Source organism: Cyprinus carpio, chromosome A14, assembly GCF_018340385.1.
Source record: "Cyprinus carpio isolate SPL01 chromosome A14, ASM1834038v1, whole genome shotgun sequence".
Classification (NCBI taxonomy): domain Eukaryota; kingdom Metazoa; phylum Chordata; class Actinopteri; order Cypriniformes; family Cyprinidae; genus Cyprinus; species Cyprinus carpio.
The window spans coordinates 28,281,249-28,303,366 of record NC_056585.1 but is presented as its reverse complement, the minus strand read 5'-3'; the positions used below and the strand labels follow the sequence as shown (position 1 = coordinate 28,303,366).

At 36.5% G+C, this 22,118-nt stretch overlaps 1 protein-coding gene across 1 annotated transcript; it reads right to left on the bottom strand.

Annotated features, from left to right (window-relative positions):
• Window positions 1–2,462: 2,462 nt before the first annotated feature.
• LOC122147497 (radixin-like) lies at window positions 2,463–21,785 on the bottom strand. The gene is made up of 3 exons (XM_042770474.1): window positions 21,393–21,785; window positions 4,801–4,896; window positions 2,463–2,582 (listed from the first exon to the last, which is right to left on the bottom strand). The coding sequence occupies exons 1-3, from the start codon at window positions 21,453–21,455 to the stop codon at window positions 2,502–2,504; spliced, it is 240 nt and encodes a 79-aa protein (XP_042626408.1). The 5' UTR covers window positions 21,456–21,785; the 3' UTR covers window positions 2,463–2,501.
• Window positions 21,786–22,118: the final 333 nt, after the last annotated feature.

The window sequence follows — 22,118 nt, the reverse complement described above, 5'->3', positions numbered from 1 at the left end:
GAAAGTGGTCTGAGGTGTGCAGTGGAGTAACTAAAGTGTTGTCCACTGAGCAACAGCAGCGCTGTAGATGAGGTCCAGTTTGGTTGCCCGATTTTTGTGAGTCGCTGTAGTAGAGACTCGCTTGAGATCAAATGAGGCGAGCAGAGTGTTGAAGTCAGCAGCCTGGGTTTATCTAGGTGGATGTTGACAAGCGTCAGTCACCAAGCAGTAACCAGAGGAGTACCATCTTCAGGATAGTTTGATAGCATCACGTCCAACTCCTCCCCAAGAAGTTTTCCCAATTGACCTGGGGGACGATAAAATGACCACAAAGTGGATCTTTAACAGGGTGGGGTTACAGTAAACAGCATGTGATTCAAATGAACCGTGACCTGTAGGTGGTGGTTGAAGATCAAATTTCCAATCTTTCGATATAAGGAGACCAGTACCTACTCCACCCCCTCCCAGTCGTACGAGGGGGGTGGGAACAAGGTGAAATGAGTGGAGAGGCGCTGCGGGGAGTGGCAGTGTCCTCAGGTTTGATCCAGGTCTCAGGTCAGTGCCATGAGGCTGAGACCAGAATGAGTAGCAATAGAAGAAATGAAGTCTGCTTTGTTAACAGCGGACTGGCAGTTCCATTTAGCTACTTCACACACACTTGTCGTAAAATATTACTGTGTTTGTAATGTTTTTTAAGAGGATTATGTAAAACAACATGAATTCCCTTTGGCTCACCGGTTCCTGCATTTAAAAAAGTATTTTCACTAAGTAATTCGCAGGTCTGGAAAACCTATGCTGGGAAAAAAAAAGAGCAACAGAGTATGGAAAAAATATTTCCCTTTTTTGTTTCCTATTCATTGTTTCTTAATATAAAATTAATAATTCTAAATACATTTATCATACAAGTAGGAAGATTTCATGACAAACATTTAGTGAATTAATTATTCAAGGCTAACATTTCTTTATGCAGAACTATTTAAAACAAGTCTTTTTTTTACTTCACTAAACAAATGGGCTTTTGCCACGCAAACCAGCAAAAAGCTTAAGATTAGTTCAATCTTTTGCGCCCTCCAGAAGTTTGCGTTTTGCAAGTGACGACGCCTTGTGGTGCCATCCCAAAGAGGTTCAAAATCACTCTCACGGACCTTTTCCTGGACTGCCCCAGCTGGTGGAATGACCTCCCGATCTCCATTCGAGTCTTTACTAATTTTTTCAAAAAACATCTAAAGACTCATCTTTTTCGCCAGCACTTAACCAACTAATACTAGCACTTAACTTTTCTTGTCTATCATAATCTTTAAAAAAATAAAAAATAAATACCCTGGCTACGTGTTCTGCACTAGACTAACTGAGACTTGTCATGGCACTTGTATACGTTATTGTTCTCTTGTTGAATCTGATTGCTTCTATTGTTCTCATTTGTAAGTCGCTTTGGATAAAAGCGTCTGCTAAATGATTAAATGTAAATGTAAATGTAAATGTAAATGTAAGGAAGCAAAAATGTAGGCCTAGTAGAAAATGTATCTGTATTTAAGTTGATTATTAGCCTATACTCTAGACAGAGAGCTGGTTTGGTTTTTGAGAGACGGAGATGCGCAGAGACGGCAACACAGCTGTTTGTTTGGCAATCGCGCTGTGTTTATTCATTCATGTATCATATCGTAGCCTATAAGGTTTAAATCATTACCTTTTATATACACAAATAGTAGAACATGTATGATGTAATATTTTTAGGTAATATTAGACTGCTCTTGACAAGCTCTGATTTCTTAGAGATGCACGGAGTGGCAACAGCAATGTGGTGTATGATTTGCGCTCTTTTAATTCATAAAGTTTACGTTCATTCACTTTACACACTAACTGAGTGAATTTAGAGGTCTGTGTAAAATATTGCGCTGATCCCCTGGCTCACCTGTGAATCTAGCAAACACCAGACTGTGCTGCAGCCTCAGCCCGAATATTCGGGGCAGAACTATTCGTTATCTGTTATTCATTTTGAAGCCACTATCCGTGCCCTTCCGAATAAGGTATTCGGCTTCGGCACACCCCATTTGATACAAGGACCACTGAACTCTATTCCTGTGTACCAGCTTTTTTTTCTTTCTAAAAATGCAAGCACTGTTAATGCAAAGCATTTTTTTTATTAGTGCAATTTAACAAGATTTTTTGTTTAAAACACATTTATCATTATTTTACTTCCTTATATAAATGATATAGGTTCATCACCGAAATTGTTTTGATAACAATCATCAGGAAAAAAAAGACTCAGTATAAAGATTGTCTATCCTTAAAATTAGGTATGCATCTAAATGATTCTATGGTTTTAAAATTTAAAATTACATCCACATGGTTTTTGGTTCACCATCACCACCACTGAAATTACTTCCCCTTCCATCCTAAACACAACAAGATATAATAGTAATTTTGAAAACTAAAATGCAATCGATGGCAAGTATGCATAGACTAGTTGCCCCAGTACCTGTAAGAAGAAGAGACGTTGTGTTATCTCTTGGATCAGCTCTTCAGAAACATCTTCTGGAAAAAAACTTTGCCCGGAACTTGAACTGTAGAGGGTTTTCCTTTCTAACATCCTGCTGAGTCACCCGCCAAATTTTTACAGAAAACATTAAAAAGCTTTATTTACCCTGATCTGAAGAAGTTGATTTAGGAAACTTGCATGCAAGGTATATATTCAGTTCATAAATGCGCTGAGAATTGAGGGTTTGAAAACCATGTCTTTGGCATGCTAATGCCACATTCAGCTGTTTAAGCTACTGGAATGCCACATAAAACCTAAATCAAGTATCCAAGCTACTAATGACTGCAGTAAGTAAAGCAAAAATGTGTAAAGAATTGAACAACAAGCTAACAAACAGTAAGGATGATTTATTGTGATGCGAAGAGACCACCGTTAGAACAAAATAATACAATATACAACTAGACAAAATAGCAACTAGTGTTGTCAAAAGACCCAGTACTTAGGTACCATGTCGGTACTAAAAAAAAATGAAAACGTTATGGTACTAGCTTTTTTTTTTAAGTACCAGTGGTACCGATTACCCCGGTCAACCCGGCTCTTCATGCGCCATCCGAAAGGTGTGTAGATGCGCTCTCTTCATAAAGCACTGAGACATAGCAACATCAAAAGGAGGAAACACACCAAACTAAACAAAACACTTTAAAGACAGACACCCAGATCAAATGAAAGAGTTCAAGCAGGTAAGTTTCATTTTAGTTTAGTGTTTCCCATACATTGATTTATTCATGGCGGCCCGCTACAATATCAAAACTGACCATCACAAATAGATTTTCCAAAAGGCTTTGACTTCTTTGAATGAACATGAGCTCTGCTCATGTCAAAGTCGAAACCCTGTGCGGGTGTTTTTATATCACTGTATTTCTGAAGGAAACTTACTGTCTTCAGAAAATTATAGATGTTATTTACATGTCACCTTGCCTGTAATGCCTGATAAACCAGCGTTTGGGTGAGCGGAGTGCTTATTTGATTACAGCCGTTACTGGGGTCTCTCCCGCTCTACAAGCGCCTCCTGCTGGCTGAGAATGAATTTGCGTATATATGCTGTCACAAATAGAGTGCAAGTCTGTGGGAAACGCCGCTTCTGTTATGAATATTATTCAATATTTTAATTTAAATGTCGGATTGAATTAACATTATTATTAGAGTAGTTAATCATTAGCATAAGCATGGCTAATGCTAATATAATGAGCATTAGAATTAAGTTTCTTTATTAATCATTTAATGCTCCTATACTTTTTTTTATTATGGTAAAAAAATGAAAAAATAAATAAAAAAATTAAAAAATGGAGGACATTATTTTTTACACACCATAGTCTTTTAAATGAATTGTGAATCTAAAATATGCGTGTTAAAGAATGTACAAATGGTTAACATTGTTTGTGTCATATCAGTCAGAAAAGCAGAGTTCTGGGGCTTTTTTTTACTTATTTGTAAACTAAGTTGTTATTCTTGGCTGAATAACTCTGGAAGGTTTTCAAAATCCCTTTAAAATTAAATATGTACACAGTTTGAATTAAATGAAAGTACAGTCAAATTTTTTAATTAGCATGTTTTTGTGTTTTACTTTGGTACCGAAATTGGTACCGAGAACCGTGGATTTTCACTTGTTTTGGTACCGAATACTGAATTGTTGGTACCGTGACAACACTAATAGAATTCTTGTTAAACACAAACACATAATACAAATCATTACATTTATGCATTTGGCAGACTCTTTTATCCAAAGTGACTTGCTATGCATTTGGCAGAACACATTTGATCAATTCTGCTTTCGAACCCATCAAATTGAAACCATGACCTTACCATTGCTTGTGCCATGATCTACTGTTAGAGCTACAGGAAGACATTTAGTTCAAACTGAGAAAATGCCACATTGTAACTGTTGCAAATTGCTAGTATGCCTCAGCAGACTCCTGAGTTTTAACTAAATACTTTTTCACTGGAGTCACTTGTTAAAAAAATCTTGCCATAGATCATCTTGTTTCATAGGGCAGTTCCTGCTGTTATGATATCTATCTCTATGAAACATGCAGAGAGGTGGATGTGTGTAGAAGACATTTTAAGTCTGTTTTTGCAAGTTTACATAGAGCTGTTTATAAGGGAAAAGTTCAGGCTTTTAGACAGACTTTTACAGCACACTATCTTTAACCTCAGACTAATTTTCCCCTCACTGTTTTTTTTTGGTTCTGTTGAACAGGAAGCCAGTTAAATCGCACATCTGAGGCTGTGCGCGAACAGCAGTATTAGCCAGAGACAGGTAAAAGTGGGAGGGAAAGCCTTACCTTTTTATTCAGCTTTAGCCATGTTGAGTAGCCTTTACTGTCCACATACTGCAGACCGAAAAACCAGACCTCTCGCAGACCTATTGTCTTCACGACCTGCAGGATGACCATAAACAAATAAATATTATTCAACAATCAACATAAATCTGAAAGTTAATTTGATCTAATATTTGATTATTTTTTTTTTTATGTTGTAGATTTAAGTAGCAAATGAGAATTGCTAAAACTATTGAATATATATTGGGAAAAAGGTTTTATTTAATGATTTTAGTTTTGTTTAAAGTAATTAAAGCTACAGTTTTTTAATCATGGAAGAAAATGTATAAAGTATGGTATTTGGGGTAAAAAGCGCCCCTGCTGTTGGTGTGAAAAGGCACAAAAATAAAAGCTGCAGTCCATAACTTTTTTGGTTTAAAAATTATCCGAAATCAATATTTAAGCAAGTACATAACCAGCCAGTGTTCAAAACTATTTGCTTTATTTTAGCCAGATTCACAACGGTTAGCTAACAATAATTGTTTTTCTGATTTGAGTGGTACTAGTAGGTTTTCGCGGGAAATTCGAGCATGCTGCTGCATTATTTATGTCCTCGTCTGTAAACATGAAGTTTTTCCCAGATTGACTCCCTTAAGATAACATGGGAGCATGATTTGGGCATTGACATTTCCAATGACCAGTGGAAAAACATTCTCAGTTCAGTTCACTCTTCATCCATTTGTGCTAGGCATGCCCTAATACAATGTAAAGTGCTTCACAGAGCTCATTTCACTAATTGCCAGACTGGGCTAAACTGTTTCCTAACAGAAGTGATGCCTGTAACAGATGCAGACGTCCCCAGCCGATCATCTTCACATGTTCTGGTCATACCCGGTGCTATCAGATTATTGGTCTGACATTTTCAGAACTCTCTCACAGGCCCTAAATTACACTATTGTCGCTAATTCCTTGACTGTCCTGTTCGGCCTTTCCCCAATCTCATGTATACCAGCTACAGCGCCACTGCATCATTGCCTTTACTACTTTGCTGGCCAGGCGTGCCACCTCCTTAAATGGAAGCATGCTTCTCCTCCATCACATGATGATTGGATAAGAGAGGTATTGCAATGTATCCACCTTGAAAAAATTAGACATTCTCTTAAAGGTTCGCTGAGATTATTTCATAAAACCTGGAGCCCTGTACTGATTACTATTGAAGGCCCTATCGGGATGTCAAGACCTCTTGATTAGTCTTCAGTGGGGAGGGGGGAGACTTTTCTTTTTCTTCTTTTGTTTACTGTCTTATTACTGTTTATTTATTTTTTACTTTTTTTTAATTATTATATATATATATATATTTTTTTTAATTAATTAATTTATTTTAAATTTTAATCTACTTGTGAGTGCTACGGGTGGCCTTAGGGGTGGGGGGGGGGGGGGTTGTTGGGTAGAGGTCTATCTTGCTGTGTGGAACTGTTCTGTTGATTTCCTTTTTCTTTCAGACACCGTTTCATTTTACATCTGGTTGTAATACCTCTTATATGTCTGCAGAAAACTTAATTTAAAAAAAAAAAAACACAAAAAAAAAAAAACTGTTGTTTGGTTAATATGAATGGCAGACAGGACATACATTGGACAGCTTCCCATTTATAGACAAAAGTCCGGATCCAATATACTGTTACATATGTGTTTTCTTTTCCTGCTGTTTACTCTCTCATGACCTAAATCACTGTGTTTATGCAGGGTTTCTGCAGGATTTTTAAGCTCAAATTTAAGACATTTTAAACCTTTTTTAGGATCTGCACGATTAAAAGTAATACCATATAAGCGCCATCGTGCTCCATACACTATTCAACAAGATGGCATCGAGCATGGCAGCCATGTTGTGAGCTCTGAGTAAACTCTGCAGTTTTTCGTATGTTTCACTTGTTATTTTTTTGTTCTACATGTTGGATGTTGTTAGTATAACAGTCTAAGATAGACACACGCTTCTAAACATTGGTTCCTACGTCGTGCAACGCAAACCCGACTTTGAGTTCTTGAACGCCGACACTTTGTTTACAGACACTGCATCAGTGCCCTTTGTCTAGGCCGCACGGTCACGACCGAGGAAACGCCGCTGGAAAAGAGGGAAGAGAGCCAGCATCCTTGTCAGACTCATTCGTCGCCCTCTCCGACCTTCTCTCCCAACCATTTTGCTTGTTAACGTTCAGTCACTGGACAACAAACTTTGCGAACTGCGGGCACACATATCATACCAACGAGAAACAAGGGACTGCGGCATTATTTGCCTCACAGAAACCTGGATGTCTGCAGTGGTTCCAGACTCAGCCATCGAGCTTACAGTGTTCTCCATGCACCACTCGGACAGAACGAAAGAGCTCACAGGGAAAAGCAGAAGCGGGGGCATTTGTTTCTTTATCAACAACTTGTGGTGTGATGAAAGGAACCTAAACGCTATTAAATCCTTCTGCTCCCCTGATCTGGAATTTCATATGCTTCTGTGTCGACCATCTGGCTACCGAGAGAATTTACAGTGATCATAATCACAGCTGTTTACATTCCCCCTCAAGCCAACACAGACCAGGCACTCAAAGAACTGTATGGGAATACAGGTGCTGGTCATATAATTAGAATATTATCAAAAAGTTGATTTATTTCACTAATTCCATTCAAAAAGTGAAACTTGTATATTATATTCATTCATGACACACAGACTGATATATTTCAAAATGTTTATTTCTTGTAATTTTGATGATTATAACTGACAACTAAGGAAAATACCAAAATTCAGTATCTCAGAAAATTAGAATATCGTGAAAGGTTCAATATTGAAGACACCTGGTGCCACACTCTAATCAGCTAATTAACTCAAAAACACCTGCAAAGGCCTTTAAATGGTCTCTCAGTCTAGTTCCGTAGGCTACACTATCATGGGGAAGACTGCTGACTTGACAGTTGTCCAAATGATGACCATTGACACCATGCACAAGGAGGGCAAGACACAAAACGTTCACAGAGCTCTGTGTCCAAGCACATTAACAGAGAGGCGAAGGGAAGGAAAAGATGTGGTAGGAAAAAGTGTACAAGCAATAGGGATAACCGCACCCTGGAGAGGATTGTGAAAACAAACCCATTCAAAGATGTGGGGGAGATTCACAAAGAGTGGACTGCAGCTGGAGTCAGTGCTTCAAGAACCACTACGCACAGATGTATGCAAGACATGGGTTTCAGCTGTCGTATTCCTTGTGTCAAGCCACTCTTGAACAACAGACAGCGTCAGGGACGTCTCGCTTCAAAAAGGATTGGACTGCTGCTGAGTGGTCCAAAGTTATGTTCTCTGATCAAAGTAAATTTTGCATTTCCTTTGGAAATCAGGGTCCCAGAGTCTGGAGGAAGAGAGGAGAGCCACACAGTCCACGTCGCTTGAGGTCCAGTGTAAAGTTTCCACAGTCAGTGATGGTTTTGGGGTGCCATGTCATCTGCTGGTGTTGGTCCACTGTGTTTTCTGAGGTCCAAGGCCAACGCAGCCGTTTACCAGGAAGTTTTAGAGCACTTCATGCTTCCTGCTGTTGACCAACTTTATGAAGATGCAGATTTCATTTTCCAACAGGATTTGGCACCTGCACACAGTGCCAAAGCTACCAGTACCTGGTTTAAGGACCATGGTATCCCTGTTCTTAATTGGCCAGCAAACTCGCCTGACCTTAACCTCTAAATCTATGGGGTATTGTGAAGAGGAAGATGCGATATGCCAGACCCACACGAATGCAGAAGAGCTGAAGGCCACTATCAGAGCAACCTGGGCTCTCATAACACCTGAGCAGTGCCACAGACTGATCGACTCCATGCCACACCGCATTGCTGCAGTAATTCAGACAAAAGGGGCCCCAACTAAGTATTGAGTGCTGTACATGCTCATACTTTTCAGTTGGCCAAGATTTCTAAAAATCCTTTCTTTGTTTTGGTCTTAAGTAATATTCTAATTTTTCTGAGATACTGAATTTGGGATTTTCCATAGTTGTCAGTTATAATCATCAAAATTAAAATAAATAAACATTTGAAATATATCAGTGAGTGTGTAATGAATGAATATAATATACAAGTTTCACTTTTTGAATGGAATTAGTGAAATAAATCCACTTTTGATGATATTCTAATTAAATGACCAGCACCTGTATAAGTGAGCAGGAAACCGCATACCTAGATGCAACGTTTATTGTTACGGGGTACATTAACAAAGCCAACTTCAGAACAATAGCTCCAAAATATTTTCAACACATCATCCTCAACGCACGTGGTGATCGTGCACTGGACCAGTGCTACTCTCCTTTCCGAGACGCCAACAAATTCCTTCCCCGCCCACCCAAATTGGATCACTCTTCCATTCTGCTCCTGCCTGCTTATAGGCAAAAAGTGAAACGGGATGCATCCACACCTCAGGACAATTCAATGCTGGTCGTACCAGTCGGACGCTATACTACAGGACTATTTTAATCATGTGGACTGAGACATGATTTTTTTTCACAAAACAAAAAGTTTTATAAAATGATCAACTTTAAATTTCAGCCTTTAAACCATTTTTAAGAAAATGGATGAGTCAAAAGTATTAATTTTATTAATTTGATTAGTTATTATTAATAAATTATTATATTAATTAAATAACAAACTAGGGGTGTGCGATAGTGACAAGAAAATATGTTGATAATCTTCTGGGATTTTATCAATAATGTAAATTAGACTATATTTTGCTGAGTGTGTTATTGCGCTGATATCTTAAGGACTACCTTGGACAGCTGACTCCTGAATTTTTTGATATTCTTCATATTCTGTGTGGTCAGTTCATAACGTTAATTAATCATTTAAAAAAAGTTTCATGGGCATTTTTACCTTTAAGCCATTTTTTCTAGAAGTGTACACCATTTTTTGTGTCAAATTCTTACATGTGGGCTGTTACCAAGCAAATGAAATCAGTTTTAACTAGGGCTGGGCGATAAATCGATTTTATCGATTAACTCGAATGTGTAGTTTACATCGATTTGTTTGAATGAAAATCGGTTTTCTTTCCGCCGGCGCTCCACTCAGGGCTCCCGTAGTTCAGAATGGGCTTAAGCATTTGATACAAGCTGTGTGTTTAGGTTTTTTTTTTTTGGGTGGGGGGGAGGGGGTTACATTTTTAACACTTGTCCACGGTTCCTCTGACGCTGCTTCTGAATCTCTCTCCGGCCGGTGAGGTTTACTGTTAGTGATCCTTTTAAAAAATGTTGTTATGTCCATAATGTTCATTTCAGCCGGTTAGCCAGTGAGCTCGCTACGACGCCGGTGAAATAAAAAAGCCTGCCAGCCCCTGATGACAACGACGAAGAAGAAGATTTATATTCTTCTTCGTTAGTTTTTATTGGCAGTTGGCATACAAGCTGAGTGATGCGCGATGTATTACCGTTCGCCACCACGCACGGTAATAGAGCTTTTGTTTCTTTTTTTTGCCGCTCCAGTCTGAGAGACTGAGAGGAAATGAAACAAAGTTGAAGTTATTTTAAAAAAAGATTCGGGGCTTTTGACAAAACATTCGGGGCTTAAGCCCAATTAGCCACCCCCCGCTCCGCCCATGGTGTGAAGCTCCGCTACGTTTCCCACTATGTTTCCCGCTGTATGGACGTGCGCTCCACTCAGTCTCTCATCCGCACCAAGCAAGCGCCCCGTTAATATTCCGCTCACCCTCGCCATAAACCAATTCCCGCTCAGATCCCGCTCCGACGTAAAATGTCTCTAGCAGGCCTAATGTTTACTGTTTGTACCGAAATTCTTGGATAATTGTCTAAAAATTATGCATGCAGATAAATGGCAATTTTTCAAAACGAAATTATTACATTCTTCTTAATTTTATTAATTGTATTAGGCTAATTAAAATGTATTTAATATATTAATCTAACCTTAGTAAACATAGCCTACCTAAAATTCAAAAACTGAAGAAGTGTATTTGATTTTCATGAAAATAGCTGCCGTTGTTATTCTTGTTATCTAACGGTGTAGACACAGTTAGACACTGTCTGCTCTATTTACAACAAGATGGAGATATAGACTAGAAAATATATTTACACTTGCTCTGTCCTACGTCCATGACACTGACTCACTGCGGAGTTGGCAGTTTTAATCTTAACAGCTCTTAACACAGAGTGTGCACATGGATGGTTAGATGCATGATGGGCTAGTATAATCTTTCCAACATTAAGGTAATACTCGAGCGGCAACCTCGCGCTCTCTCTCGTGAAGCCAATAATTTTTTTGCGTATATATGTGATATTATATTGGCTGCTTGAGGCTGGCTGCAAAAGGGAGTCAGTCCCATAGACTCCCCGTGTTAAAATGCCCAACTTTACAGCAGAAAAAAAACATGTTTACAGCCTGGTGCAAAAAATTATTTTGGTCTATATTGCTAATTTTTCCCTTCATGACAACTGTGAGGGGGGTGAATTTTTTTATAACTCATCCGTTTAAATTATATTAAGCCTTAAAGTTCTGCATAATTAAGGGCGTGGCCACTTGAGTGACAGGTGGATTGCCGCTGCTGACAATGCCGTCGCGCTAGGTGGGCGTGGCTTCAGCAACCAGCTCCCGCCTTTTTGCCCATTTTCGATTATCCGGGAGAGTCGCGCGGTGACGCGTTGCCAAGATGGCGACGGCCCGCTCTGCACACTTTGAGCTTCAAAACCGCTATTGAGGAGTCTATGGGTGACGTCACGGACACTACGTCCATATTTTTTTTACAGTCTATGGTAATACTGCTTTTTTTTTTTTTTTTTTTTTTTTATCATCTTGTCTCAGTTACAAATTTGACTGGTAAATGATAAAGAATGATAGCCCCTTTTGTATTGCATTGCATTGCATATCAGGGATGACAGATTGATAAAAAGACATGCTTTTTGTGACTAGATTTAGCTTTTGATACTTTGCGGTAAAAGCGGTTCTCTGATTGACTCTGCCCTATCAGTGCGGCTCCCATGAAAAAAATAAATAAATAGTAAAGACCTTTGACAGTCTTACAGACTGTATCCAGTATGATAAGAATGTTATGTTACATTTTATTTTATGTAACGTTTTCACGGTTTACAATGGCAGGACCTGCCATCTTGTCTTTTTGGCTTGTTGTTTCTGATTGCAATTTAACCTGAACGGGGAATCCAGATCAAATCCCAGAAGGGAAAATCAAAACAAAATAAAGTTAAAACTTGTTTTGAACAATTTCTTTGTCATCTGAATATTGATTTTAAGTAGGGAGAAAAAATCTATTTAAATCGTAAATCGGATTTTTGGTTAAAAAAATTTTTTTTTAGGCCATATCGTCCAGCCCTAGTATCAACAAAATTTATCTTGCAGCGGAAACCCAGAAGCTGCATTAGAAGTGGCATTTAGATGTATTTACACACTGTTTAATGCAGCTCTGAGGAACATGAAATACTTTAATCTGCAGTTACAAATGCATAAATAATGTTTTGATATTTTTAAAAAATGAAAAGGTACCTTAAATGTGGAATTAAAACTGCCAGTAGGTGGCATCAAGTCACTGTTAAGTGAGACATTGCGATTGAACAATCATTTAAATGGCTGATTCATTCAGGAACAAAACGGCGTCCTGTTGCTCAAAGACGAAAAACAGTGCTGTGGCTGTTTGGAATGATTTTTGTTGGAGAAATATAGCAAAAACAGGAAATATGGTGTCTAAAACGTAAGTCTTTTAATATTAACTTGTTTATTAAACTGTTGCATAAAATCAATATAATATTTGTAATCATGCTGACTTTTGGAGATAAAACGGCACTCCTCCTGTTATATTAACTTTATGAAATTATATAAATGTATACATTTTTTGCCCTGTATCTTGAATTTTGTGATAATTCTAAATTCATTTTAATAGGCTGCTTAATGAAGTGAAAGAACACACTGTAAATGTGCGTTAGTCTAACCTACTAGACTTCATCACGTAATGTATGCGCAAACTCTAAGTGTGTTTTGTTTGCTTTAAGCGATATACTCGATAATATCAGATCGCACATTGTCAAAACAACAATTACAATATTATCGCAGACCATACATATTGCACAACCTATACAGTTTAGTTTTTTGTTTTGATTTTTATTATGATTTGTCTTCTGGTTGATATTTAAGTTTATGTTTGTTTGTATGTTTGAAGGGTGGGTTGATTTTTGCATTTGTCTGAACTCTGAACAAAACAACAGTTTTATTGAAAATGCTCATTTATTCTCTGCCAGCAGAACACAAAGCAGTGCAGCACCGGACTTTGAACGTGCAGCGCTCATTTTTATTTAAAGGGTTTGTTTGATTCACTACAGGAGGTCTTTGTTCACCACCCAAAGCCGTGTGAGACACTTTTTATTATGGATGGGTGCTTTTTTCACTTTTCACTTTTAGACTGAAGCACTGCAACACCCACTGAGCGCCATTAAACAGCTTGAAAGGTCAAAGACAATTTTTTATATAACTCTGACTAGATTCGTCTGAAAGAAGAAAGTCATATACACCTAGGATGCCTTGAGGGTGAGTAATTTATGGGCTAATTAAAATTTTTGGGTGAACTAACCCTTTAATATGACATTCCCACTAATTCATATCTCGTGGCCACGACATTTTATTATGTTTCCATAAGTTAATATGTCGTGGCAACAATAAAAAAAACTAAGTGAACCAAACACGTCCCCTCCCAGTCACTGTAGGGAAGTGATTAAATTAGTAAATATTTCAGTAAATGACCAGGGAGCTTGTTAACACAGACCACCTAGTTGAACATTTGAGCACAAGATCTCAAAAGTCAGTGGTCTGAGTGGCATAATAAGTTACAAAGAAGCGTTTGTTAATGCTACTTGAGAAAATAGCTTACTAATATCATAGACACAGAACTGTAGCAGAACTGACCTTACACTGCTGTGATATAATTTCCAATTCTTGTGTAAAAGCCGGTTTGTGCAGCACAGCTTAAAAGACTACCCTAGATTTGTGACAGAAATCTAATGCCTGACTTGCAAGCTTTCTAATGGGTCTCTTCACAAGAGCAACAGAGAACAATTACATTTCTGAAATACGCAAAATAGAGACACTTTTGCAATCAAAATATTTGAATGAGGAACACAAAGCAAGGACCTGGGGCCCATTTCAACAAGAAGGTTCAACCAGCTCTGAGTAGGTTGACTCTGAGTTTAGCGACTATGAAAACCTAATATCATATCATACTTAATATCATGCAGTGTCTATTTCAATGTGCAGCAGGTTTTTTTTTTTTTTTTTTTTACATAGTCTAATGCTCTTTTCACATAATTAAATGGCCACGATACCAAGTATTGGAAGAATATTAAAATCCATCAGGAAATGTTGCTTTTGTATTTGTAGGAAATAAAGCTGACCAAAACAATTTAACAGCGGTGGTGGTAACGACATATATCTCAAACTAAACATATGGCAACCTTCCATTCCATACAATAATCAGCATAATTTTCGATGGGTTTGTGCTCAGGAAACTACACAAAAAATATCATAAAGAGCGTGAGAGCGAGGCACACTTTCCTTACCGCTCTGCATACAGCGGTCTTACTAATGTGCTCTGCATCCCTGATGTTATGTAGAAAACTATTACAGGTGGGAATTGCATGGTACCTCACGATACGGTATGAATCACGATACATGGTCCACGATACGATAATATCACGGATACAGTGATTCTGTGATAATGGATATATTGCTATACAATCTTATAACAATACATCGCGATATCTGTCTAACTATGAAAACAAAATGCCTGTGAAAAGGTTAACAGCAAGTTTTTTCTTTTTATTCAAGTCCAAACTGATAACTGACACAAAAAGGTCTGTAAATCAAATTTAACATGTTAATTTATCATTTTATTCTTGTATCAAATTGGACTTGAATAAAGAGAGAAAACTTGCTCTTAACCTTTTCACAGGCATTTTGTTTTCATAGTTAGACAAATATATATATATATAAACCTGGTACATTTAAAAATTTACCTGGAGTGTTTTCTCAACCTTTCCTCTCCTCTCATCATAAAAAACGGAGCCCCCGCACATGACATAGCTGTTCACATTGTCTTTTGCATGCTCAAGTTTATTTCAAATGTAGACGTGCGGCAAGCACACACTTCTGCACCGCATTAAGGCTCTGACAAGGTTTTGTTTCATCATCCATGCCATAGATGCAGATTTATGTTTCTGCCAGTCAGTGCCCACTGTCCACACTGCTTAAAGCGCACTTGTAATATCTAAAGAGAGAGGGAGAGAGAGCATCCAGTTTTGTTGACATAAAACTGGACGTTTTATGAGTTTTAGGCTACTTACGGACTCAATATGCGCTCTGCAGTGATAATGTGATCGATACCTACATTCCACACTGATAGCTGTTCCGGGGCAGTTTTTTTGTTCTCATCTCCATAAACGCCAGTGCATCTCTGATTTGTTGTTTGTCTACCATTACGCTCGCATTTCTTCTTCGCTGTGAATTACATATTCCCATTCATCTGACCATCTGAAATCTGAGATTCCAGCCAAAGAGGTAAACAGCCACAGAGTAGGTGTGAATTTAAATCTTTTGTATGTTTAAAAAAATATCGATATTTGGTGCCAGAGTATCGATAATGCATCATGGCCGGGGAAAAATATCACAATAAATCGACACATCAATTTATTTTCCTACCCCTAAAACTACCATTTAAAAATGGTCCTGCTCAAATAAATATGCATGTTATGGAATGACAATCCTGCCATAATTAGAAATAAATAAATAAAGTACAAAAAAAATTAAAAAATTTAAAAATAAATAAATATATAAATAAATAAATAAATATACAGAGAACAGTAAAAAAAAAAGAATAATATAAAAAATTATTTATACTTTTATTTCCTTATGTATTTTTTTCCACATTTTATTTATACATTTATTTATTTCTACTTTTATTTATTTTCACATTTATTTATTTCTACATTAATTAATTTTAACTTTTGTATTTTATTTCTACAATTCTTTGTCTGTAAGGTAATGAGGAGGCCGTGTTTTACCTCAGGAATAGCAATGGAGCCAGAGGCGAGGGGAAAGCTTTGAGGCCACAGTGACACCTTGTGGTGCTCAAACGAAGTACAAGAAGTGTACCATACACACGCGTCTGTTGATAGTGTGGGATAAATAACTTAGGCCATAATCTTATATTACGGGTTATTATGTCAGTTTCATGTGGGGGGTTGAACATGTGAAACACACATCATGCACTGAACATACAAGCATCATGCTCATCTGAACAATGAATGAATATGGAATGCCACGGTCTTAATTCCAATCGATAAATTCAGTTAAAATAATAAAGGGCTGTTACTAGTAAAAATCCAATCAGTGTCGTCAAAATCCATCAGATCCATCATTACTAAATGCATTTACACTGCAATTAGCGTACAAAATGTATAAAATGTTATGAAACTAATGTTTAAAATTTGAAGGCAGACATATGTCAATATGTTAATCAACAGTCACTAGGTGGGAGCAAGTCACTGTCTTAACAAGTGAGTTTAATCTATTCAACTAATTCCTTCAATTAGGTTATGCTAATTACGAAAACACCACTACTTTTTGCCACGGTTCAGCTGTGGATTTGTTTCTGTGATAATTATATGTAGGCCTAATGTGTTATTTAAAATATAAAAATATTTTCATGACAAAATTATCAAAAAGATGGCAGGAAGGGGACATGTTCGGGGGATCACGACTTCATATATTGAGAGAATTACATTTATTTCTCATGGCCATGCGTTTAGGCTGTCTTCATGTGCTATCGGATTTAACGTAAATATGAGTTTCCTAATCGGAAATTGGACGTGAACAGCCTCTCAAGTCATATTTACTACTGGTAAATTCAGAAATCATTTTGAAACCAGAGTTTCCGAGTTGGGCGGGTCATAAACTCTAAACATGGTGGAGGGGACAACTATTGCTGCTGTCAATGCTGTTCTCACAAAAACTACATGCCTTTGTCTTGTTGCTAATGTAGTGTATTTATAGGCTAGATATGAATAATCATTCGAAGCATATTGTGTTTTATAAGCAGTGAAATAAGCATGTATTTGACCGAAATTCCAGAATTGTCAGCAAACTGCATGTATAGCACGGTGAATGTTTATAGGAAGCAAAGCACTTAATTGCATCTGATGTTTCCAGATAATCTTACACTTACCAGATAATGAACACCTTTAAAACAATATATTTGCGCACATTTTGGTTTTTATAAAAACAACATGCATAAATGAGAAAATGATGCGGGAAGAGCTAGTTTTTAAATGAAATAGGCTAAGCCACAAAAAATATCTCAATGTGTTACTTGCATTGACTGAATCACCTGCGTGCATGGAAAGCTACCTAAAATGCAACACTGAATAACTTCAAAATATATCTGTCTTGTTGAGTATTCATATAAATCGGTATGTCTTAAGTGAAAGCAAACCACTGTGTTAAATTTTAATGTGTAACATTAGATCTGTGATTTGGATATTAATATAGTACACCTACACCTGCTGCTCTGTGTCATGTTAATAAAGAAAAAATAATGTACAGTATTTAAAAAATGTGTTTTTTGAACATTAAAGCATGTTCTGTTACTCCAAATTCACAAGATAATGATCTTTAAAAAAAGCATCATATGACCCCTTTAATATAAGATTTTGCATATGTATTTACAAAATTTCAATTTAGATAAACATTTAGATTTACGCTCTAAAAAAATCCTTATTTTGTTTCTGCCCAAAATCTAGGTTGAGCTTTTTGGGTCATATTTTTGTGTATATTTTATACACACATAATAACAATAAAACTTTGTGCATTTACAAAATAAAGAAAACAAACAGGGTGCGCTGTCTGCCACCTTGGTCCTCGGTGATCTTCATTTAGAAACGCGTCATTAAAATGAACTGTAACTCAGCAAATACTCAACACAGAGATATGAGAGATATATCTATAGAAAGCTTGACATTTCTTTTTTAAAAAAAAACGAATAAAGTCTTATCGAAAACAAATATTCTGTAATCCATATGAAACCAACGCAATGTCCAGTCTTTCACGTCTCCCTTCATTATATCTAATGTGACCACACCCACGTGGTGAGCACGCTACTGATATTACAATCCTCCATGTGAAGCTCACGGCAGGTAACTGCCCACACATCAGAGCAAACAAAGCAGCGAGTATTTTAAATTTTACTTTTCGCTTCGTGCTGAGAGGAATAAGACAGAATTCGCCTCAAAAAGCTTTGGATTACCTTTGGATTATTGATGCAGCGGCTTGATCCAGCAGAGATCCTAAACATGAGCAAGTATTTTTTTTATTAACGTACTTGTATTAGTTTTCACATAACTTGTACATGTTACTAGTTAGACTTTTTCCAAACATAAACAGCAATACGATATAAAAAATATGAGTTATAATGTTACTAGCCTAATGTCAGTAATAATGATTAGACAAAACTTTACTGTGATAGGCTATTCTCTGTTCACGAATATAGCCATATATGCTTATAAAAAACACACACACACACACACATATATATATATATATATATATATTAGGGCTGTCAAATGATTAATCACGATTAATCACATCCAAAATAAAAGTTTTGTTTACATAATATATGTGTGTATACTGTGTATATTTATTATGTATATATAAATACACACACATGCATGTATATATTTTAAGAAGAATATGTTATGTTTATATATTAAATATATTTATATATAATATAAGAATATAAATATATAAATGTATATACATGTAAATATTTTCTAAATATATAATTTATGTGTGTGTATTTATATATACTTAATAAATATACCCTGTACACATACATATATTATGTAAACAAAACTTTTTATTTGGATGTGATTAATCGTGATTAATCATTTGACAGCCCTAATATATATATATATATATATATATATATATATATATATATATAGATATATATATATATATATATATATAAAACCTACATACAAAGCATGCTTGTGTATATGAATGTAACTAAGCTACTGTTCATGAATATTTGCTCTGGTGTACATATTTTGAATGTGTTATACCCGGGATCCTCTGAGTTGTAAATGTATCAAGTAAGCTGTAAAAATCACTGATAATGTGTGTGCTATGTGATAATTGTTTTTTTTTTTTTTTTTTACTATAAAATAGTATTAGTATCAGTGACCATAACAATAATGTTAATAATGTAGTTTATTTGTGTAAACAGCATGCATGCTTTATTTCAGATGTGAGGATAACATTGCAAAAGAACCTGTTGCAAAGCGAGCCAATGCAAATAAGCAGCCCACTCAGGAACCTGGAACACAGCTAAGACCAAGCGGGGCACACACTCCCATGAGTCTCTTCAAAATGTATGTCCTTCAGAGCACAAAAACAATATACACTTTGGAAATGCCAGGTATGTGATATTCATTTCTATATTTTAACATGACACAATACCAGTCAAAAGCTTTTGAACAGTAAGATTTTTCATGTTTTTGTAAAGAATTATCTTCTGCTCACCAAGCTTGCATTTGTTTGATCCAAAATACATAGTTGCATTTGCTAAAGCAGTAATATTGTGAAATATTTTACTATTTAAAATAACTGCTTTCTATTTGTATATATTTTAAAATTTAATTTATTCCTGTGATCAAAGCTACATTTTCAGCATCATTACTCCAGTCTTACTCCAAGTGTAACAATATAGGCCAGGGGTCGGCAACCTACGGCACGCGTGCCAACAGTGGCATGCAGAGGGATAAGCAGTGGCACGTGAGCAATAGGAAAAACTACATACTGACGTACATTTTGAGGTAATAATTTATCATAGTCACACAGCCTGTTAGGAACTATAAATACTATTAAAGTGTGAGAATTAACTTGCGCTAGTCTACGGATGCGCGCGTGACCGCTGCACATACTAGGCGCCTCAGATCAAAGACTCAGCGGTCTAACAGTGCTCGTCAATGTCAAAATGACTGAGATGGCAAATCAAATCAAAGTAGGCGGGGTTTACTGTTGACAGAAGCAGAGCATGAAGCATCAGTTTAACGTTAAAGAGAGCAAGGTAAGACGAAGGTGCAAATCATTTAATATTAGTCAACTTTTAATGATACGTTTTATGATAGAAATGTTAAATGACTGACAGCTATATCCAGTGATGCAAAATTTTCTGAAATATTGCCAATTTGAGAAAGAGAGAGAGAGAGAGATGTATAAATTGTCTGTGTCTGTCTCTCTCTCTACAAACAATACAGCTGAGTTTAGTTACTTAAAACAGCGATTTTACCTCCCTCGTTGCTGAGAAATATAATGTAGCGATTCAGTATTGATTAATAAAAGTCGCGTGGCAGCGCTGACAAGTTTCTGAGCTTTTGAATGTTACTTTTTGCACATCGAACACAGATCTCTGTGTGTGCGCGTGGTGTGTGTGCATGCACGCATCAATTAATACAGCGCATTAATAGAACAGTGATTAAACTGAACGGTTTTAATGCATTAGCCTTGTCTCACACACACACAGACACACATACAGTGGTGTTCAGTATGGTCTTATCAGGGGAGTGGGGGGGTTTGGGTTGGGGCGTGGGTTTTGGGCGATGTTGGCACAGTGGTTAACCATAAAAATTAAAAATGGCACGTCATGCCGCAAAGGTTGCCGACCCCTGATATAGACTATACGATTCAAAAGCTGTGAGTCAGTATATATATATAGAAATTACAACTTTTATTTAGCACACACGTGATGATAAACACAATAATCATGTTATAAACAATGCTGTTCTTTCAATTCATCAAAAAAACCTGAAAAATTCTTCTCAGCTCTTTTCAACATTAATAATAATAATAATAATAATAATAATAAAAAATGTTTTTTTTTTTTTTTTTGTGACTGGAGTAATGATGCTAAAAATTCATCTTTGATTGTTCCTAATAAACTGTTTAACTGCACTCACAAGTGAATCTCAAGTTATTTTGTGGGATAATTAAATATATTCTAAATAAATCGGGAGTGTCAATGGTCCACTTGAGTGATAGGTGGCGGTAATGTACTCATAAGTCTGCGATCTGCCATAAAGCCACAAGAAGATGATGATGCAGGCTGCTGTGAAGCACGTTCACAAGAGTTCTAACAGTTTGGACATTGCGTGAATCAGAGATAATAAAAACGATATAAATACTGTTCAGTTTCTAGCACAGACTGATCGTTTTATGTCTTTACACATCAATGTATCATCACAAACCGAAGGGTTTAATTTGGATTTTTGTGCATGTTTTATTTTCTCTAATAGATTCTGTAACCATTGATAAGCATTGTAGACTGCGAGACTGCAACTAATTTGTGTTCTACTGAAGAAACAAAGTCACCCACATCTTGGATGCCCTGGGGGTAAGCAGATAAACATCAAATTTTCAATTTTGGGTGAACTATCCCTTTAACCTCATTTCTAAAATGGGCCTCTGGCTGGTAAATTTGTATTTTATTCAAAATAGTAAATTAGTATTATACTCAAAACAATTTAAATGCAAACACTTACCTGGTCAAAGAGCTGTTTGCCAGTGGTGTTGGGTTGGATAGCAAATTCCAGCTCTGCATCCATAGTAGTCACACGCACATTAATCTGTTAAACAAGAACAAATAAACAAGTAAATACACACATACTCCTAATTGTTCATTTTCAGTTAAGACTGATTACTGACTAATTAAGACTGATTATTATACTGATTTTGGTGAAATATCACAATCCTGAAAGAGTCTCAGCTGTTCAGATTCCAGGACCTGAACAGAATTTACTATATATACACACACATTCATTATTACCACAATAAGCCATGTCACTATTAATTGAGCAGCCCTAATTGTTAAATACTTCACATTAAAATAATTACAAATTAAATAATTCATATGTTTTGTCACATTGTAGCAAAAGTAATCAAATATCTATAATCAAATATCTGTGTACTATATACTAGGGATGGGTCACGATTTTCGAATATTAGTTGATTTAATTATAGAATATAGAATAGGTTTTGTGATAATTCTCTTTAAAAACTTCCCCATGTTTTCCATGCTGATGCGGTGGTGACGTGTTCATGTAAGTAGAGGGTGGCGCTGCCAATAACGCACCTAAAAGCTGTCAAAGACAACAGAAACACACATTGTCTCACTTGCGTGGCAAAAAAAAAAAAAAAAGACTTGCATGGCATATAACGGTTACAGTAACTTGAGACGATGTCAAATAAGAGCTCTGTGCAGACCACAA